Here is an 18,765-nt window from a genome sequence, read left to right as displayed (position 1 = left end):
TGGTAATACTTTGCAGCAACAAAATTCCCAGAGACAGCCATGAGAAGTGAATAATTCGATCCTTCTTTACTTCCAGAAAAAGTAGCATACTTAATGTTCTGAGAGATGCTAAACGTGTAATAGCGCAGACCATTGATGAATGGGATAACATTCGAGTCCATGGCATACATAATTATCCATGAGTTGTTAATGTCCTGAGCAAGAGTGTACGAATTCTTATCCATATCAAAGACCTTATTAATGTCATTGGAAGAGGGTTGGGAAGTGATTGTTACTGCATAAGGATATATAACGCAAGACTCGTCTTCAATTGAGGACGATAATATAGCCATAAAAGCATCAAAATCGACGCCTGACGGAGATGCCGAAGATGTAAAGTGGAGTTCAACAGCGAGAACAGTATTGCCACTCACTTCGGATCCAGGACGAATAAAACCATGCATCGATGCTTCAACGTAACTAGCCGAAGCCGATGTGTCATGGCTCACTGGCCCCTCTTGCATGTTATCACGGAAAACCTCAGCACCATTAATGTAAGCAACTACACCATATCGATAGTTCATGCGAACTTCATAAGCAGCCCGATCAGCAACTCCAGTAAACGACTTGCGGAAGTATTGAGTAGCCGTATAAGAATGAGTTACAGATCCCAAGGTCTCCTCGTTCCATGCAGAGTCTTGAAACGAGGGTTGCATCCAGTTGTTCGAAAACTGATCGGTAACTCTCCACTTTTCATAACGCTTAATAGCGTAATGAATCGACAGAGGGAACTCCTGCCTTCTTCGTTCGGTAAGGTAGTTAAAGTAAAAGACATTTCCATATTCTCCGTAAATAACCAAGTAAGAACCTTCCGTCCAAGAGTCTCCCTGTGTGTCTGCAATGGTGAGCGTGTACATCCCATTGGGTGAAGAGTCGATACACTGCTCCGTATCAGAATCAACGTTGTTGACATACACAGGACATTCATAAACGGCTTGATTCCCGATAGAAAGCGATACCTTCTGCTCGTTGCACCAGTTTTTGCACTTCATCAAGAATCGAACATAGGTTTTTCCACTAGAGCACGTCAGCTCGGTGACCGCAGCGCAAATAAAGAGAATTAGAAGCACTACCTTATTCATCAAATCACGTTAAGCTTTATATTAATAATTAATATTATGCTGTTGTTCTTGTTCCAAGTGAAGATGTCCCAATTTCATAACTGCCAATATGGCTGGTTATTATTCGAAGTTCACTTTTTTCATTTCCTGCTGTATTTGGCACTATTACATATCCTATACTCTGAGATTTACATAACTCAAGTGGAATTCAAATTGAAAAGGAATTGTGTGAGAAAAGAGGTCTCAAGTACTTCAAGGTGTTAAGAGGCCTAATGGAACACATACTGAACATGAGAGTTGTTGTACCGCCACTTTTTGGGACCGGTTCGTACCATATACACAAATACCGTTAGGAAATAGCGACTATTTATTGGTTTCCGTTCAATGAAACCGTCATTTGATTGGCCCCGAAAGGAATGGTAATACTTGGTCTTATTGACTTCGAAGTTTATGCAAGACAGTGCATTTTGGAGAAGGTACTTTATGTATTTTAGCAGGAATAGGTAATCACTCGTATGGTACTGCAAATATAGGAACGGAGCTAGAATAGTGCATACATTATGGAGAATGGTGTGGTGTTGACAGAATAAGCTATCCATAGAGTTTGAACATGACATGACAGGAAGTCTGTTTTTGAATTATTGATGAAACACAAAAGGAATTCGTAGAAGTGTATAGCAAAAGAAGCCATTTCTATTTTCAGAGTTTTTTGATATTATTACTATTGTGTCAATGAAAACCACCAAAGAGAAAGTAGTTTTAAAAAATACTCAGAATAATCGTTTTACTATGCCTATTCAATAGTTTGATGTGGAGAATATGGTCACCGATCTCATGATTTACCCAAACAAACGTATAACATAGATACTGTGTTTTGCAGCTCCTCTATATCACACAACCGCTACCGTTCCACAGAATAGTGCCAAGTGTATGGGTATATAGAGTGAATGATATAATACTATTTTAAAATACAAGCATTCTGGTTACCCCCCTACATGATAATGATTGACGGCCAATCGTTTGGATTCTCCACTATTTCATTGACGATTCAAGCTATGTCTTCGGTATTTTGCTCGCTTATTGCCCTCATATCCAGACTAAGGCTAAGGACTCTGCTAAATCTATGAACCCCATCTTTGCTGCTACTCCCAAGAACTTCCGCATTGGAGGAGATGTTCTGGTACGATAGCGCTGTGTTCGGCCTAATTTCATAGCCTAAGAAGGATCTCTCCCGATTCCTGAAGTGGCCCCGTTACGTGATCATCCAGAGACAGCGTAAGATTCTGAGCCAGCGTCTGAAGGTTCCTCCCACCGTGAACCAGTTCAGCCATGTGTTGGACAAGAACCAGGCTGCTGAGGTGTTCCGTCTGATGAACAAGTACGCTCCTGAGACGGAGGCCGAGAAGAAGGCTCGTCTGGAGGCTGCTGCCAAGGCGAAGGCTGAGGGCAAGCCCGTGGAGGAGAAGCGTGCTCTGGTTGTGAAGTACGGTCTGGACAACGTGACGAAGCTGGTGGAGCGCAAGAAGGCCAAGCTGGTTCTGATTGCCAACGACGTGGATCCCCTGGAGCTGGTGATGTGGCTGCCCGCTCTGTGCCACAAGATGGGCGTTGCGTACGCGATCGTGAGCGGCAAGGGCCGTCTGGGCGCTCTGGTGCACCAGAAGACCGCTACTTGCGTGTGTCTGACGGGAGTGAACCCTGAGGACGAGGCGGCGCTGAACTCGCTGCAGGAGAGCTTCACCACCAAGTACGCCGAGAACAAGAAGTGGGGTGGCGGTATCATGGGACTGAAGACTCAGCGCAAGCTGAGCATTCGTGCCGCTGCCATCGCTGCTGAGAAGGCCAAGAGAGCTTCTCTCTAAGCTGATTGTGAGGCTACATGAAGAAAGAAAGGAAGGAAGGGTGGAATCGTCATGGGTGGAGTGTTTGTTCGAAACAAGGAAGGCACAGATACAAGTACAGGGTGGTAAAAATCGGTGGGTTTAGTCGAGCTGCATGGAATCCAGAAGAGAGGCGAGGTCGTCCACTTCCTTGTCCACATCCACGGGGTCGAAGCGATACACCGTGCAGCGAACGCGCGAGGTCATGGACTGGTCCACCTTCACGCGCAACGTCATGATATACTCTTTGAACAGCCGGTTCTTGAAGACCTTCTCGTACTCCTCGCTGTTCGATTTCTCCAACTCGTTCATCCGGCCTGCCGGGATCTCAAAGAACCGCTCGCCCTCGTCATTGAACAGCTGCACATACTGCGACCCCGAATAGTCCATCACCTCCATGTTAAAGATATACCGGTACTCCGGCGCCTCCACCACTCTACCCATCACCTCTCCCTTTCTTCTTTTCTACCGATTGCACGACTCGCACGACCATCCGTCCACGCCCTGAATCAGCTTCTTCTGGCACTTTCTCCCGTCCTCCTTCACGCTACGCCCTCACGCCCCTCCTTCGTCCCTACTTCGGACACGCCGGATACACCACCGATCGATCGTGCGGAATCGACCGCACCATCACCTTCACGGTCAGATAGTCCGGCTTCTCCTTGAAGCCCAGCTGCTCGTCCTGCCCTTCACGCTCTTACCCATCGCCTACCTGGATCGCAGACAGCGTCTTGCGGCGCGCCATCGACGACTGCGTAGACACGTGGCTCAGACTCGTCACGTTCGAGGAGCCGTTGCTCATATACCATTGGTGGAGCTGGTTGGCCTCTGCGAGAGGAGGATTGAGCGAGATGGTCGTGGAGTCGAATCCGCTGAGCGAGTGCCCGCCGAAGTCGCTCACGATGGCCGCCTTGATGGCGATCACGGGATGGGATTGGAGCACGTCGTCGGTGATCAGCGCGTTGTTTCCGAACACCGTGAAGCGGATTGACTGATGGTCAGATGCGGAGCAAAGAGCATTACAGTGTTGCTGGAGTCCACGATCACCAATTCTTTCCGATTCATTTCGTTGCCTTTGCGAGACCGGAAGAGCGTCGTCGGCTGATACGACTGCAAATCACCGCCCAAGCGCAAGCCAAACCTCGACGATCGCGAGAATATCCACGTTGCTGTGCGGCTCCATCGTTTCGATCTTGCTAATCGGAACGAAGTTGTAGTTCTGGGTCTGAATCGCGTTGTCGTCCTGCGAAATACAAACCGCAGCTAGAAATCAGCGCCGCGTTCCGATCCCCACACGACCGAATGCACTGCAGCTCGTATTCGTTGTTCAACGTGTTGAACTGCTTCCGCGCGAACCCGATTTTGAAGTTGCAGAAGTCGTACACTTTCCCGACCTCCAGATAATTGTAGAACGTGTCCACCATCTCCGTGAAGAACGTCACGCGAATCTCGCCCGAGTCTTTGTCCTACCTCTCACCCACCCAGCGAATCCGAACCAGAAGATCCACGCTGAAGAGCTTGCCTTCGCCGCGCGCGTTGTTGAACGTGCGGATCGACGATTTGTTCGTCACACGGCACTACAGTCGAGAGATCTCCGCACTGCTACGCGAATAAACCAGCCGTTCGTGAGATAGGGATGGATCGCGGAGATCGGGATCTGGTTGCAGTGCGCGTAGTCGATGAAGTACGCGTTGGGATTGGGAGCAGCGCCCATGGACGACGGATGGGGAGCCAGGGGCTTGGGAGGCTGTTGATGCTGGGGTTGTGGTTGATAGTTTTGAATGGAGGGTTGCTGTGGATGATAAGAGGGCTGTTGTTGTTGCTGTGGTTGTTGTTGTGGTTGCTGATAAGAGGGTTGTTGGTAGGAAGACTGCTGATAGGAGGGCTGATTGGGCTGCTGATAAGAAGGTTGCTGGTAGGCAGGTTGCTGATTAGGCTGCTGATAGGAGGGCTGTTGATAGCTTGGAGGGGGTTGCTGATTCGCAGCGGATGGAGTAGCCTGCTTTTGACTAGTTCTTACCAATTCATCATCTCTTACGGCATATTTGACAAAACAGGATTGCCGATTTGGTGATCCATCAAACGGATAGGCTCCACACTTAGCAATAAAACCGCTCTACTCCATAATCAAACGATCCAATCCAAACTGGGCCTTCACGATCTTTAGCTGTTTAATTCGGATAATAGAATACAGAGCGATCTGGCCTTGCTCAATAAGCTACAAATCAGCTACTCACACAGATTCAAACAGGTTCGACAGAATTTCCGGTCAATCCTCGAGCAGAATTCGTACCATCAGAAAAAACAACCCTATCGTTTGCCCGCAAAACTGACAACGTACATGTGTCTCTTCGTTGCACTCGCTCCAGAGTTCATTTGGCGAAGACCAATAACCTACAGTTCAAAACACCTCGAACCCAAACTTGCACAACGGCATCCGTTAGCGAGGCCTCGCTGATTGTCTGTCCAATACAATTGGGTGTTAATTCAGCCATTACAAGAAAAGAATGAGTTGGCGGGATTTTGGAATAATGAAACTCCCACTAACAATCACCCGCCAAAACTTAAAATCTCGAACAAACAAGGAATAAACTCATTACGATAAACAGCAGTATTAAACCTAATTGCCAAGACAAAAAAACGACAAAAGCGAGGGACACGGTAAATCATCCCATATCACTTTCGGATCATACCCATAAATTGTTATTTGAAACGACCGTCTTCCGTATCGGTATTTTAGCACCCGGATAGGAATCACGGACACCAGCAAATTCTGCCATCGGATCACTCCATTCGCCTCTTCTGCCCACCGGTCGGCTTCCCGAATGGCCTCTTCGATCGCCCGATCCATCACCACATTATGCGACACTTCGCCAGGCAGAAAATGCTCCCCGCTCGCTCTACGCATGAGCCTGCTCCTCCAGCCCCGACAAATAAACAAGCTTCTGACTCTCCTCCACAAAGCAGGACAAGTCGAGATCGCTTCGATTCACGTATTTCTCGAAATAGTGCGGAATGAACTCGGAGCGAAGATCGCACTTGCAGATCGCTGGGTCTTCGTCAAGCGATGGACAACCAACGGGACGGTCCGAAATATGAGTATCAACTAATTCGTGGGTAAAAGAAGTGGGAATTGGGACATGTACTTTCCATGGATTAAATTCGTCTTCATAGGCAGTTTCCTAGACATGAGAAACAGAAATAATGGCGAACCGAATAAGAATCTGATGTCGAAATTGAACGTTTTTCAAGATAGGTGTCTAATTCGACATGATAACAGTATGAGACATTTTCCTAAATCTGACTGCGGCACTTTGTGCATACACTAAGAATCTGTATACTGTCCAGTGTTGAACGTCGACAACAAAAGCGACTATTCAACAATTGAAGAAGTAGGTCGACAGCAACATCATGAGATATCACCGGAAAATCAACCTCCGATATGGGTAATTTCTGCCCGGGAAACAAAGCTGCAGCTTTGACTGCATCTAGCTGAACATAGTCATTGGAAGGTGTTGGGGATACGGATACGATCTACTGATCATCTCTCGTCCTAAAAGAGAATACTTCGCTACGGGCATGATCATCATGATATATGTCCATTTCACTGTTCGTGACTGAAGATAGTTTTACGTCGGATTCACTGTATAACAGGAACTCAAAGATGGAAGAATCTAGCCGAACAGGCTCTTTTGTAGTCTAGACTAACAAGGTATACGCAGCACCTACATGCTTGTTAAATTTGGTATAAAACATCTTTAAAAACGCTAAACTGATGAAGGAAAAAAGAAAAGTGAGGGAGGAACTGCAACAAGAAACTCCTCAAATGGATGGTTTAACGAACTTCAATTCGATAATCAAACAATTGATATTGTTATAATTGCACGCTTGGCTACAGAGGGAAATCAGTGGAGTCACTCCCATCCCAGAAACCATCCAGTTCATTTCCAACAAACAATCATGAAAAAGAACGGTTTAAAAAACATGCTAAAACAAATCTACTCCTTCTTTTCATTCCTTCCCCCTTTCTTTCCATTCAAAAACTCGCGTTTCTTTCCCTCAAAGCCCGGTCGGTTTTTCTTCTTCTCCGCCTGTTTTCTCTGCGCCCACTCCTCCTGGCTCTTCTTCTTCTTCGCCTCCTGTCTCTTTATCGTCTACTCTCAACTCTCCCCCGAAAAACTACCTTCTTCAGCAATGCCGGATTATCCTTCTTTCGCACTCCCTCCGCACGACTCATCGCGCTGTTCCACTCCAGATTCTCTGCCTCTTTCTACCATTCAACCGTTCACCCGTGCGAACCTGTCCCTCCTTCGTCTCTTTCAGCTTCTTCAGATACTCCTGATTCTTCTGCGCTTGGCGCAGCAGCTTGTGGATGTCCTTGCGAGCCTTCGGACGCAGACTTGTGTCCACTTCCTCCGTTCCCTTCAGCTTGCCGAACTGAATGCTACCATCGAAGTTGATGAGCAGGCTTACTTTGTGATCACATCGTTTACGGAGGGGGTCACACTGCTGACAGACTCGGTGTCTGTGTCGGAAATCGGAGTGGACTTGGACTTGGACTTGGGCTCCTCCACTTTGGCTCGCTTCTCTGGAACAGATTCCTTCTTGGGGTTCTCTCGCTTCTGTTGGGTGCGTTTCTTCTTTGAGGCCTCTTCCGCAATGCGGTTCTTTCGCAACACCTCGATTTTCTCACGCAAACGATCACGGAGCTCATCCAGCGATTTGGCTCCTAGAGATCAGCTGGATACAAAGCGACATACGGTTGGCCGCAGGAACAGGAACAGCCAAACTAACCGCCTCATCAACCTCCTTCTCGAGCTGCTTTTTACGCTCAATGATTTGTTCAGCCATGGGTTTATTATTTTCGGGATCGAATCGCTCCTTTCGCTTCTTCTGGGCACTTTCCTTTAATTCCGCTTTTCTTTGATCATTATTATTCTTCTATTCAATCAACAAATTCCAAGTATAGAAACCTTGAATCCTTTTTTCCATTTCTGGTTCTCCTCCTCAGTTGGCGCTAGGTACAGAGAAGCTGGAATGCGTTCCAGTACTTCGTCAAAAAATAACGCGTGCCCGTGAATTATCGATACTTCCTCAGCCATCGTCTTCCCAATTGTCGTATTTCATAAATTGGAATACAACCGCGGTTTTTTCGAAAATGAGAAAGAATCATTATAGCTTTTTGCAAATGAGATCGAGGACGATTACTATAAAGATTGTGGCACAGGAAATGCGAAATCACAAAAATTAGAATTTGATCCTTACCTAGGGCTGATAAGTGGCTATTTGAAAATAGAGTGGAAACAGTGATATATGTAACAAACAAGACTGAACGATTCACACTTTGAACTACCCACCGTGTAATGTGGATAAGAATAAAATATCATCTCCCTCCTAAAATTATAAAAAATTGACTAAAAGCACAATACATTCAACTCTGTTTTTTCACGATCAAGAACCTCCCAGTCTACGTCATTTACCAATACTAAAATACCAGAGCGTCTAAATAACAGAAACAAAATGCCTCTACAAGTTCGTGCCTTCGACAAAGAGTTCCTCTCTTTCAGATAACTCTTTTTCTTTCAAGTATACAATCAGTTCCTCGATTGTTTTCAAAGAAACGTCTAAGTCGAGTTTCTGCCGTCCTCCAAAGAGAACATCCATCCCTCCTCTATATGTCAATCATATCGGTTGCGATACCCAAATTCGACTGATATCTTCATGCGTCAGAATGAGAAAATTATGTGATCCACACTAGCACTTCGCACTAGCATATCAAACAAACAAACTAATTTACTAATTAACTAACCAACTAAATAGGAATAAGATGTTGGGCAGGTCTCCATATCTGCATCACTCGATCTTCGGCGATTGTCGATAGTGTCCACACATCCTTCAAATCATCCATTCACCACGCCCCTACGTTCGGATTCCAAGCGATTTCCGAGATCGGTGCAGTATGTCCGCCATGCACAAACACCAGCTCTTCCGAAGGCTGCGATCCCACCCGATTTAAGTCCCAGATGCACACCTTCTCATCTTCTCCCCCGCTCGCCAGCACGCCCGCATTAAACGGACTCCACTCCAGACATCGCACCGCTGCGCTGTGTCCGAACAGAGAGTGCAGCGGACGCGTCGTATTCCGCGAATCCCACAACGCGACCGTGGCATCGGCCGATGCGGTCGCGAAGAGAAACCGCTCGATGGGATTGAAGGCGATGCGATGAACGGCTCGCTTGTGCGCCTGCAGCTGGAGCCGCGCTCCGGGCTTCCGGCGATCGTAGAAGAAGACATAGGAGTTGGCTCCGCAGGCGGCGAGCTCGTTGCTGTCGAAGGGGTGCCATTGCACATCGTGGAGCAGGCCTTTTTGCTCGGTGTAGTCGAGAAGCGGAGAGGCAGAAGGCGAGTCGTTCAGTTCGAACACGCACACGTGGCCTTCGCAGCATGCTGCCAGACTGGCTCGCTCCGAAAAGCACCAAGACACGCTGGACACGGGGGAAACCCTCGATACACTGGATGCACTGGATACATTGGACCCATTGGACCCATTGGACCCATTGGACCCATTGGACCCATTGGACCCATTGGACCCATTGAACCCATTGGACCCATTAGAACCATTAGAACCATTAGAACCATTAGAAATGGAAGAATTTTGGAGTGCGAATGTGTGTTGGGGGTGTGCGGTGTGGTCAAAGGGGGACTTCTCATGCTCGCGCAGGTTGTAGACTAAAACAGAACCAAAGGAACTCGTGGCTGCGATGATACTATCGTCTTGAGGAAGAAACCGGATCTTTGATCCCTGCGAATCGTGAACGATGCGCTGGTCGGTTACAAAGCGACCGTTTATTCCTTTTACTGGATCTTTACCTCGAGCTCATAGACATCCGAATAAAAAATACTTAGTCCATTTTCTTTGAAACGCTTGATGTTCATCTCCAACTCAGGATCAGGATATTGCATGGATATGACGGATATCGATGCTTCATCCAATTCCTCGTTGTAGGAAGACATTATAAAACGCTGAATGGAATACCGATTCCGAGACGCTCTATCCTTACACCTCTAAAACAAGAATACTCTGCCCCTTCTTTCCACTGCATAGAATAGAGAAAATCACCTGAAGAGTACATGTGTAGATAGTCATATCTATATTTAAACACCCCGCTCATTTGCTACAAAAGAGGAGATTTACTTATCCATTCAGCGTAGTTGGTTTTGTGAGTGTCTTCTTCCATCCTATTGATTGCTCCTTTGTCTATAGAGTCGCTAGCAAATCCGTTCTGTACAGATACAATCAATGGAAACTGTAAGTTTGGCGAAATAGACGAATCTGGAATTCCGATTTTCGCGGGTCTTTTGGTTTGGGCAAAAGTCAGACAATTCGTTGGTCAGTTCAATTCGGAAATGAAGTTGGACGAGCTACGTACGACAAACCTTGCAGATGATGAAACTACACGTTTCATTCGAAACGCCTTGGAGAGAAAGCTGGAAGTATGGTTTACATGCATCAATAGTCAACTCTAGGGAGATGTTGACGCGTACGAAGTGATCAAGACGTTATTTGCTAATCCCACCGATGTGAACATTACCATTGTGATGATTAACAGCATCGGACACTGTCTCTACCTGATTAGCAACCATTCGCACGAATTGTTCGATCTCATTGATACCATTCTTAAGATCCCGTTTAATGGAAACGACAAGCTAGCTATTGCCTTGTGTGATTTGTGCAAGTCGTTGGTCACTGTTGGTTCAAGTTGGACTCGACTCATTTACGGTATGCTGTTTCGTGAAATGATGCATTTGGCGGTTCCCGACGAGCCTACGAAATCGAAGGAGCAAATCGGTAGGTCCATGTGTGTTTTCTAACTGGAAAGACAGCGCCATGCGCGAGTTATTGCTCAACATCATTCACAACACGGTGAAGGAAATCATCAAAATATCGCCAACGAGCAGCGATCTCATTTTCCGCAGCTTCTCCATCAATCTCCCCTTCATCACAGAAGAAACCTACTTGCACAAACATGCCTTCAAAAATCTTCTTCGTCTCTTCGGCTACGCTCCATCCCTCCGAGAACGCGGCTTCCTCATCATCGTGGAGTGGCTCATCAACGTGGACGTCGAGATCCAAGTGGACGACGTGGACGACAAATCCGACGCGAAGTCAAAGCAGGTTTTTTCTCCTCGATCGAGTGACAGACAGAACTCGCTGTCCTACAAAATGGACGAGATCATGATGATCCTTTTCGAATACCTCAAAGAGCAAATGGAATCCATCGAGAACCGAAAGGTGCTTTTCCGAATCCTCCAAAAAGCCTTCGAGAAGTTCATCATGCTCACGCACCGCAGCAAATACACGCAGTTCCTCATCTTCTACGTGTGCTCCTACGACCCCTCCTTCGTCGAGCGCTTCGTCGGCCGCCTGGTGGACTGGTACTGCTCGGAAGAATCGCCCGTCCTCACGCGCCAAACCTGCTGCGTCTACTGCGCCTCGTTTATCTGCCGAGCCAACTTCATCAGCATCGATATCATCCGCAGCGTTCTGTATTTCTCCCTCACATGGATCAACAAATACATCGACATGTATTCGGCTCGATCCTCCCTCTTTGGTAGGTACGACGTGCAAGAAAACCCGCTCAATCCGGGCGACACTGGCCATCTCGTGTTCTACTCGGTGATGCAGGCGGTCTGCTACATCCTCTGCTTCACCAGCAAGCGCTTCGAGCAGGAAAAGAACGGCGTGCAGTTTCTGCGCAGCTGGGACTGGACGCGAATCCTCAACAGTCCGCTCGATCCGCTCCGCGTTGGCTCTGTCGAGTCGCCTGACCGCTAGTACTGCATTCGGTCGATCGCCGATGAGTTCATTCGCGCCTGCAGACGCCTCGCGCTCCTCAACATCGACGCCATCAACAGCAACTACGTCCATCGACTCATCAACTCGCAGATGCGCGCTGAGAGCGACAACTGTTTCTCTTCTTTTTTCTCTTTGATTCTAGTCGAAATCCCCAGAACGGACATCGGAAGTGGGTACAACCCGCTCGATTCGTTCTTCCCGTTCGATCCCTATCTCCTGCGCGAGAGCTCCAAATTCATCGCGCCGCTCTACGTCAATTGGTCCGATGTCGTTGATGGTATCTCCGTTTCCACGATTCGAATTAGACCTTTATGATGATTTGAGTTCGGAGAGCGAAGAAGAAGAGGAAGAGGAAGTGGAAGTGGAAGTGGAAGAAGAAGAAGAAGAGGAAGATAGTTTCGAACCATCTTCGCTCAGCATGTCGATCGATTCGCACTTGTCGCTGAATTCGTCGCCGATCAATGATGTTCCTGAGCGAGGTAATGAGGAGACGCCGAGGGAGAGGAAATTGTCGGTCTCGCTGTTCTATGAGGAGGAAGATGCGCATGCTTTCGAGAGCAACCCACTGTCCTATCCAGATAACGTGGAAGACGAAGATAAAGATTTCCAGAAGCTTAGTTTCACGAGGACTCGAAAGATGAGTGATGCGGGTGGATGGTAAAGGAGGGATCGGAATACGGACTGAAGGTTAAACAAATCATTTAAGGTTCATTTATGTTTCCTAATATGTGGTACTAAATTCTTCATAGATTGCAATAAAATGTGTTTGTTGGGATCCCTCATTTTCCAAATCGTGCTTCGAATTCCTGTGAAAGAGCCAAAATGGATATAGAAAAACAGATTTTGAAGAATACTTGTCTAAAAAAACTACTCGAGTTTTATTGCTTCAAAAGAAACCCGGTAATGGTGAAAAGTGAGTAGTTGGAGCAAATCCTTCTTTCTAGGTATTCTGGATCGATATCACAGTATTGGGCAAACATTACCTGAGGATTGTGCCGAGTACAAGCGCTATCTCATGTTTTCCGCCTATCAAGCTGTTGTATTACCGAGAAAGTGTTAATTATAGGTGGTCGATATCATGGGTGACACCAAAATTAGCGTGGCTCTAGACGCGTTTTTGAAAATAGTAGTGGTTGAAAAGGAGTTTAAAATAGAAATATATTGTTGACGATGACGTGGTTTATCATAAGAATGACATGTTGTTTCGATTGCTTCTTGGAGTTGCTATTCTTGTAAAATATTGATGTGTAGTATGCAATGATTATGAAAAAGTGTGATCCTGCGCCTACTAAAGCATATATTAGTCTCCTACAAACTGGTATCATGTCAAGCAGCGTATTCCAGCTTAGAAATCGACGAGGAGCCTTACAGTCACTCTCTCGATGCGATGATGGATTGCTTCACGCTAGAGGGAGAGTATATTCCAGAAAAGGTTCAATCGCTCTCCAAATCATTCAATTCTTCCGAAATCATCAGCATGCTCACCACATTCATAACTCGGTATGAAACCGACATCTTCGGTATTCCCTCCCTCCAAGTCTCTTCCTCTCCTTCTCTCTCTATCCCAGGACAAATCCAAATCCCGCTCCAAATTCAGATTCGATTCGGAATCGGAATCGGAATCGGAATCTGAATCCGAGCCCGAATCTGAATCTGAATCTGAAACGGAATCCGAGCCCGACCGTCCCTATTCCTCAGAAGACACCGAATCGAGCGAATCGTCCTCTCCGCTCATCTACTCGCACGTGAAAAGAATGAACGAACCGCACGACAGCGCCGAGGAGGTGAGCGTCTTCCTTCTTTGTTCAGTGAAAGGAATCGGCCATGTCGTGGAGCACGACGTCCTCCAGCCCTGAGAACGCTGTTTGCCTTGCGGATTGAGTGTCATCTAGCGCGCCGACCCTCCGTCGCTCCGCAACACGCGCGACCGCGTCACGGAAGCGCTCCACGGCATGTTGGTTCGCTCTCCTCGCTGCCATCTAGAAAGAAAGCGTCGGTCCTGCCTCCCCCCGTGCAGCTGCGCATCGCGGCGCAGTCCAGCCGGAAGCGACGACGCTGGACGCAGGAGGAAGACGAGCTGCTGCGCGAGGGCGTGGAGAAGTGGGGCGAGGGGCGGTGGACGCTGATCCGGACGCGGATGGGGATCGCGAGCCGCTCGCCGACGGACCTGAAGGATCGCTGGCGCAACCTCAAGCGCGATTGCTGGGTTTGTTCACAAACACTCGCATTATCGAACTAATTTCACAATAAGCATGCCGACCGCCACGATGATAAAAATCAGCACCATATCCATGCAGAACTTATCGCCGCCTCGCGTCTTCTCCAGCGTCTCGTGCATTTTCTTCTGCACTTTCTCCATGTGTTCGTTCGTTTTGTCCACCGTCGTCTCCAGCTCGTCCAGCATCTTGTTCTGCTTCGCGATTTCGTCGTTCATGCCCTGCGCCATGCCGTGCAGATCGTCGATTCCCGCGCTGATCAGCTCCAGAATTTCGTCCACTTCCTGCTGGTTCTTCTCGATCTGCACCAGGCCTTGCTGCTGCGCGTCCGTGAGGTCCGGACCGCCGCCTCCGCCCGTGGCCACGTCCACTTCGCCGAATAACTCTTTCTTCTGGGTCTGCGTCGAGGCTACGGATCATGCATGGCGATGGACAGCAAACTGGTTCCCGGAGCGGGAGGGGCTTCCACCTTCTTAATTGCGAAGGTTGTGCTCTCGGCAAAGCCTATGGTCGTGTCGAGCGCCATGGCCTTCTGTCCCTCATCGCTCTTCTCCTGGATCTGCTTGATCTGCGACTGGATCGCTTCGAGAGCTTCGAGACGGTCCTTTAACTCCTCAGGAGACAGTTTTCTCTGCGATGTGAGCCATCCGGTGTGGAATGCATACAATACGCTTTTTCCGGTCCTTTTCATATCTTTCTTTCAAACTTTCATAATTTGCTGCAATGTCCTTAACCTTCTTAAAGATGGCCGCGTTCGTCTCGATTACCTTCCTGCGATTTGCACCACGCTCCGTCATTTCATTACGCTTTTCGATCATCTACGAGATTACTTCTCATCCGAAAACTAGTTACATCTTTTGTTTCCGTAATTTGGCTGAGAATCTTCGACTGCAGAGCCTGGAATCCCTTTTCATCTTCCTCAACAGTCATTCCCTCCGGAATGTCCAAGCCAAGTTCTTCCTGCATGACGTGCAGCTTCTCAAGCATTGCACCTACTTCTTTCTCCATGATACTATCGTGGTGAAAATGGTATGATCTTTTGAGAAATGAGCACGAAAACGGTTATTACGAAAAAATCGCGGACTCTAACAAACAGCACTTATTCCTGATAAAAGGCATTTTGGAACTCTGTGTAGTGCGTAATCATATCTTCGGTGATCGACGGCTTTGTCTTTGCGATGGAGCACAAAAGCATCTCTCGAGTGATGAACTGCGTGTTGATGTCCCTTCTCAGCGCCTCGTATACCGCTTCTCGGCACACACTTTCAATATCTGCACCCGAAAACCCGTTTGTCTTCTCAGCCAATTCATCCAGGTCCACACTCTCGTCGACGTGAATTCTGGACGTGTACACTTCAAAAATCTTTTTCCGAGTCTCCAAGTCGGGAGGAGGAACATAGATGAGTTCGCCCAGCCTTCCCGGTCGCAGCAGCGCATCGTCGATCATGTCCGGTCGATTCGTCGCTCCAATCACAATAATTCCATCACTATTCTCAATTCCGTCCATCTCCGTGAGAAACGTCGCCATCACACGCGACTGCACGACGTCATCACCTCCCGCGAGGCTTCGCTTGCAAACCAGCGCATCGATCTCATCCAAAAACACCACGGCCGGCGTGGCTGCGCGCGCGCGTTGGAACAGCGAGCGAATGATAAACTACACTCAACGCTACCTGCGCTAACGAAAACCTCCGATTCGCCGACGTACGGCGTGAAAACCTGCGAAGTGTTGAGTGTCCAGAAGGAGGCGTGCGCCTCCGACGCGATCGCGCGCGCCAGCGTGGTTTTGGCACACCCCGGCGGTCCGTAGAGGAGAATCCCGCGGGGAGGCGCTAAGTGGAAACGTTGAAATTGTGTTTTGTAGCGAAACGGCCACTCGATGTACTGCAAATGAGAGAACCGTGGAACCCTGCACTTTCTGGAGCTGCGTTTTGATGGCGTCCATTCCGCCGATCTGTTTCCAGTCGATTCCCGCGACTTTCTCCTCGTTCTTCATCACGGTGGGCACGATCCCGCCGAGAACCGACACCAGAAACGCGAGCGACAGCGCCGCGGACCGCTCGATCGACGCCACCATCGCCTGCCGCACGAACATCTCCAGATCGGCACCGGAATAACCGCGGGTCAGCATGGCGAGCTCGTCGAGAAGCGGCTGGACCTGCTGCGCGGCGTGAAACTCCCCGAAATAGAGTTCTAAAATGCGTCGTCGGTGGAGCTGCGTGGGCGGGAGGATGGGAATTTCCTTGTCGAAGCGGCCGGCGCGGCGAAGCGCTTCGTCGAGCGCGAAGGGGCGCGTGGTGGTGGCGAGGACGAGAATTCGATTGGAAACGCGGAGGCCGTCGATGCAGGTGAGGAGCTGGGAGACGATCTGCGTGTTTTCTTGGTCGTAGTCGGTGCGTTTGCTGCAGAGACGGTCGATGTCTTCGATCCAGATGATCGACAGATTGCTGCGCGATGACTCCGCGAAGCGGCTCGCCGAGGCGAAGAGGCTGTGCACCTTGCGAGCACTGTCGCCGTAGTCGGAGCCCTCGAGGGAAAGAAGGGTTAGTTGCTGGGTGAAGATGTTGAGATACGGTTTGCAGAAGGTGATGGCGTGATCGATCTAGGGTGGGACGGAGGAGGCGTTGGTACGATGCTGGTTTTACCGAGGCCGTGGTCTCCAGTGAGGAGAATGCCTTTGTAGAGACGAACGGAGGGATACATGATGTTGTACAGAATCGATGTCACCAAGGCGTGATAGGCGGTTTCCAGGCCAGGGAGAGGGCATTGCAGCGACGAGAGTGATTTTGGAGGAGGCGAGAGCTTCACTTCCTCGATGGCGTCATTGACATAGGTTTGGTGGAACATCGCCGTCGTGTTCAGATCGCACATCACCACCGGTTTGGAAGGGAGAGAGCTAGAGATCATGCGGGCTGATGCACACAAACGATGACAAGTAGTAGGAGTAATCTCCCAGCGTTACGCAGCCGCCTAGAAAGAGCGGACAGCGATGCAGATATTGGGAAAACCGACGAGTGAACGACGGTGGATAGGTTTGAAGAGTGGTTTCAAAGGTCAAACGAAGGGAAACTGTGGGACTGGTAGGAAGCTTTTGGAGAGACACCGAAATGTACCGTTTTGATTCGGCTTTGGGTTTGGCACTACAGGGATACAGCAGGATGATCGAATTTGTCAGGGGCTTCTTTTCCCAAGCAACAGCAACATATTGGCACTCCTAAAATATCAAAATAAACGAGAATGAACAAACAGTGGACTGAATGATCACCACATCACCACTTTGAATACCCTCTTGCTTCATAATGGACTTTGCAATCATGCACTTTCCAAAATACTCGATACTGCCGTTGTTTACCATTTCTGCTACATAGTGTTCTTTTCTTGTTTCTGTAGTCATGGCAACTGGTTGGGTCAATTATTCGTATACTAGAAACACGGAAAGCAGAAAAGCACGTTTAATGAGGATTTTGGCACGTATATGTTTTATAATTGGCAGTGATAAATACTTGCCGTATTTCAAATAGGATGAGAAAATGAATCTAGCGAAAAGAAGGAAAAGCTTGATAATCATAGATTCCCTACTACTGTACTTTCTGATTAAAATTGTGATAGAAACAAAAAGAAGTCATGTCTACTGAGCCTGAGAAGATTGTTGAAAGCGAGCCCAAGGTGGAGGTGGAGAAAGAAGAAGCTGAGAAGAAGGTGGAAGGTACTTTTTGATTGACAAGGGGTTCCGTCTAGAATCTGCTCCTACTACCCACAAGCTCCAATCTGCTTGGTCTTTCTGGTAGTTGGCTTGGCGTTCTGTGAACCTGTAGGTACGATAAGAAGTTGCCCAGAGGTCAGCAGTCGTATTATCTTTTTGACCTTCAGTTAACTTTGTAGAGTAAACTACACGGAGAATCTTAAGAGAATCGGTACTTTTGATACGGTGGAGGATTTCTGGAGGTAGGCGCCTGTCTGCCGTCTGAGAACTAGATATTATATTCATATGAAGCGTCCCTCTGCTCTGGATAAGGATTGCAATTACTATCTTTTCCGAGAGCAGCTTGTGCCTGCTTGGGAAGTAGAGGCTTTTGTCTGTATCTGAGAATAGACGTTCCCTAATGGCGGTTGCTGGATTTTAAAGGTCAAGCGCACATCGGGTGTTCTCGGCAAGCTGTGGCAAGATCTTGTAGAGTCTTTTCTCTCCTTTTCATATCTCAGGTTTTCGCTGCGATCGGTGAAGCCTTTGAGGATCCGAACGTGGTGGGCGTGATGATGGCCCGTCGCAACAAGGAGGACATGATCAGCGTGTGGAACAGCGCGAACACGTCGTTCTCGAGCATCGGCGACAAGCTGCGCGAGATTCTGGGCCTGGATCCGTCTACGATCGTGGAGTACAAGATGCACAAGCAAAGTCTGGTGGATGGCTCCACCTTCCGCAACGCGCAGCCCTACGTGTTCGCGGCGAAGCCAGAAGAGACCGTGGTAGTGAACGAGGAGAAGAACGCTTAAACTTACATCCTTTTGGTTTGTTTGTTAGCAAGTAAGTAAGTAAGTAAGTAAGTAAGTAAGTAAGCAAACAAACAAGCAAACTAACAAGCACGTAGTGTGGTGATGGTGATAATGATAAGAGCAATACCTGTTATTACCATTGGAAAAACAAAGATTAGTTGAGGTTGAAAGCAGTCATGATCGAATCATGGATGAATAAGCACACGAATTAGAAGCAG

General features: G+C 48.2%; 11 protein-coding genes; 4 read left to right on the top strand and 7 right to left on the bottom strand.

Moving 5' to 3' along the window:
• Positions 1-2,095: 2,095 nt before the first annotated feature.
• Positions 2,096-3,019, top strand: GSBLH_T00000522001 (uncharacterized protein; the record flags this gene model as incomplete). XM_013038742.1 has 3 exons in its annotated part: positions 2,096-2,164; positions 2,197-2,280; positions 2,315-3,019. The coding sequence occupies 3 exons, from the start codon at positions 2,096-2,098 to the stop codon at positions 2,960-2,962; spliced, it is 801 nt and encodes a 266-aa protein (XP_012894196.1). The 3' UTR covers positions 2,963-3,019.
• A 27-nt stretch (positions 3,020-3,046) lies between these two features.
• Positions 3,047-3,754, bottom strand: GSBLH_T00000521001 (uncharacterized protein). XM_013038741.1 has 4 exons: positions 3,693-3,754; positions 3,559-3,662; positions 3,450-3,527; positions 3,047-3,416 (listed from the first exon to the last, which is right to left on the bottom strand). Exons 1-4 carry the CDS (start codon positions 3,723-3,725, stop codon positions 3,083-3,085), a joined length of 549 nt encoding a protein of 182 aa, XP_012894195.1. The 5' UTR covers positions 3,726-3,754; the 3' UTR covers positions 3,047-3,082.
• Positions 3,755-4,176: 422 nt separating this feature from the next.
• On the bottom strand, positions 4,177-5,475 carry GSBLH_T00000520001 (uncharacterized protein; the record flags this gene model as incomplete). The annotated part of the gene is made up of 8 exons (XM_013038740.1): positions 4,177-4,446; positions 4,477-4,557; positions 4,587-4,989; positions 5,019-5,096; positions 5,128-5,198; positions 5,230-5,290; positions 5,322-5,374; positions 5,404-5,475. The coding sequence occupies 8 exons, from the start codon at positions 5,473-5,475 to the stop codon at positions 4,177-4,179; spliced, it is 1,089 nt and encodes a 362-aa protein (XP_012894194.1).
• Positions 5,476-7,282: 1,807 nt separating this feature from the next.
• Positions 7,283-8,082, bottom strand: GSBLH_T00000519001 (uncharacterized protein; the record flags this gene model as incomplete). XM_013038739.1 has 3 exons in its annotated part: positions 7,283-7,709; positions 7,741-7,921; positions 7,954-8,082. 3 exons carry the CDS (start codon positions 8,080-8,082, stop codon positions 7,450-7,452), a joined length of 570 nt encoding a protein of 189 aa, XP_012894193.1. The 3' UTR covers positions 7,283-7,449.
• A 227-nt stretch (positions 8,083-8,309) lies between these two features.
• GSBLH_T00000518001 (uncharacterized protein) lies at positions 8,310-8,644 on the bottom strand (the record flags this gene model as incomplete). XM_013038738.1 has 3 exons in its annotated part: positions 8,310-8,374; positions 8,410-8,482; positions 8,511-8,644. 3 exons carry the CDS (start codon positions 8,642-8,644, stop codon positions 8,330-8,332), a joined length of 252 nt encoding a protein of 83 aa, XP_012894192.1. The 3' UTR covers positions 8,310-8,329.
• Positions 8,645-8,792: 148 nt separating this feature from the next.
• GSBLH_T00000517001 (uncharacterized protein) lies at positions 8,793-9,916 on the bottom strand (the record flags this gene model as incomplete). Its single annotated transcript, XM_013038737.1, has 3 exons — positions 8,793-8,873; positions 8,904-9,850; positions 9,883-9,916. 3 exons carry the CDS (start codon positions 9,914-9,916, stop codon positions 8,793-8,795), a joined length of 1,062 nt encoding a protein of 353 aa, XP_012894191.1.
• Positions 9,917-10,868: 952 nt separating this feature from the next.
• On the top strand, positions 10,869-11,816 carry GSBLH_T00000516001 (uncharacterized protein; the record flags this gene model as incomplete). Its single annotated transcript, XM_013038736.1, has 2 exons — positions 10,869-11,566; positions 11,597-11,816. 2 exons carry the CDS (start codon positions 10,869-10,871, stop codon positions 11,814-11,816), a joined length of 918 nt encoding a protein of 305 aa, XP_012894190.1.
• Positions 11,817-13,339: 1,523 nt separating this feature from the next.
• Positions 13,340-14,038, top strand: GSBLH_T00000515001 (uncharacterized protein; the record flags this gene model as incomplete). XM_013038735.1 has 2 exons in its annotated part: positions 13,340-13,621; positions 13,653-14,038. The coding sequence occupies 2 exons, from the start codon at positions 13,340-13,342 to the stop codon at positions 13,716-13,718; spliced, it is 348 nt and encodes a 115-aa protein (XP_012894189.1). The 3' UTR covers positions 13,719-14,038.
• Positions 14,039-14,064: 26 nt separating this feature from the next.
• GSBLH_T00006969001 (uncharacterized protein) lies at positions 14,065-15,040 on the bottom strand (the record flags this gene model as incomplete). Its single annotated transcript, XM_013038734.1, has 4 exons — positions 14,065-14,462; positions 14,495-14,657; positions 14,719-14,871; positions 14,906-15,040. 4 exons carry the CDS (start codon positions 15,038-15,040, stop codon positions 14,065-14,067), a joined length of 849 nt encoding a protein of 282 aa, XP_012894188.1.
• A 112-nt stretch (positions 15,041-15,152) lies between these two features.
• On the bottom strand, positions 15,153-16,655 carry GSBLH_T00000514001 (uncharacterized protein; the record flags this gene model as incomplete). XM_013038733.1 has 3 exons in its annotated part: positions 15,969-16,655; positions 15,743-15,937; positions 15,153-15,710 (listed from the first exon to the last, which is right to left on the bottom strand). The coding sequence occupies exons 1-3, from the start codon at positions 16,047-16,049 to the stop codon at positions 15,153-15,155; spliced, it is 834 nt and encodes a 277-aa protein (XP_012894187.1). The 5' UTR covers positions 16,050-16,655.
• A 1,022-nt stretch (positions 16,656-17,677) lies between these two features.
• Positions 17,678-18,561, top strand: GSBLH_T00000513001 (uncharacterized protein; the record flags this gene model as incomplete). XM_013038732.1 has 7 exons in its annotated part: positions 17,678-17,759; positions 17,792-17,837; positions 17,869-17,901; positions 17,936-17,998; positions 18,029-18,116; positions 18,147-18,224; positions 18,257-18,561. 7 exons carry the CDS (start codon positions 17,678-17,680, stop codon positions 18,545-18,547), a joined length of 681 nt encoding a protein of 226 aa, XP_012894186.1. The 3' UTR covers positions 18,548-18,561.
• Between the last annotated feature and the right edge of the window lie 204 nt (positions 18,562-18,765).

This window comes from Blastocystis hominis, assembly GCF_000151665.1.
Source record: "Blastocystis hominis, Singapore isolate B (sub-type 7) whole genome shotgun sequence assembly, scaffold_0".
In the NCBI taxonomy this organism is placed as follows: Eukaryota; class Bigyra; order Opalinata; family Blastocystidae; genus Blastocystis; species Blastocystis hominis.
Note: the sequence above shows the minus strand (reverse complement) of the source record. Positions and strands in the feature narration are given on the sequence as shown.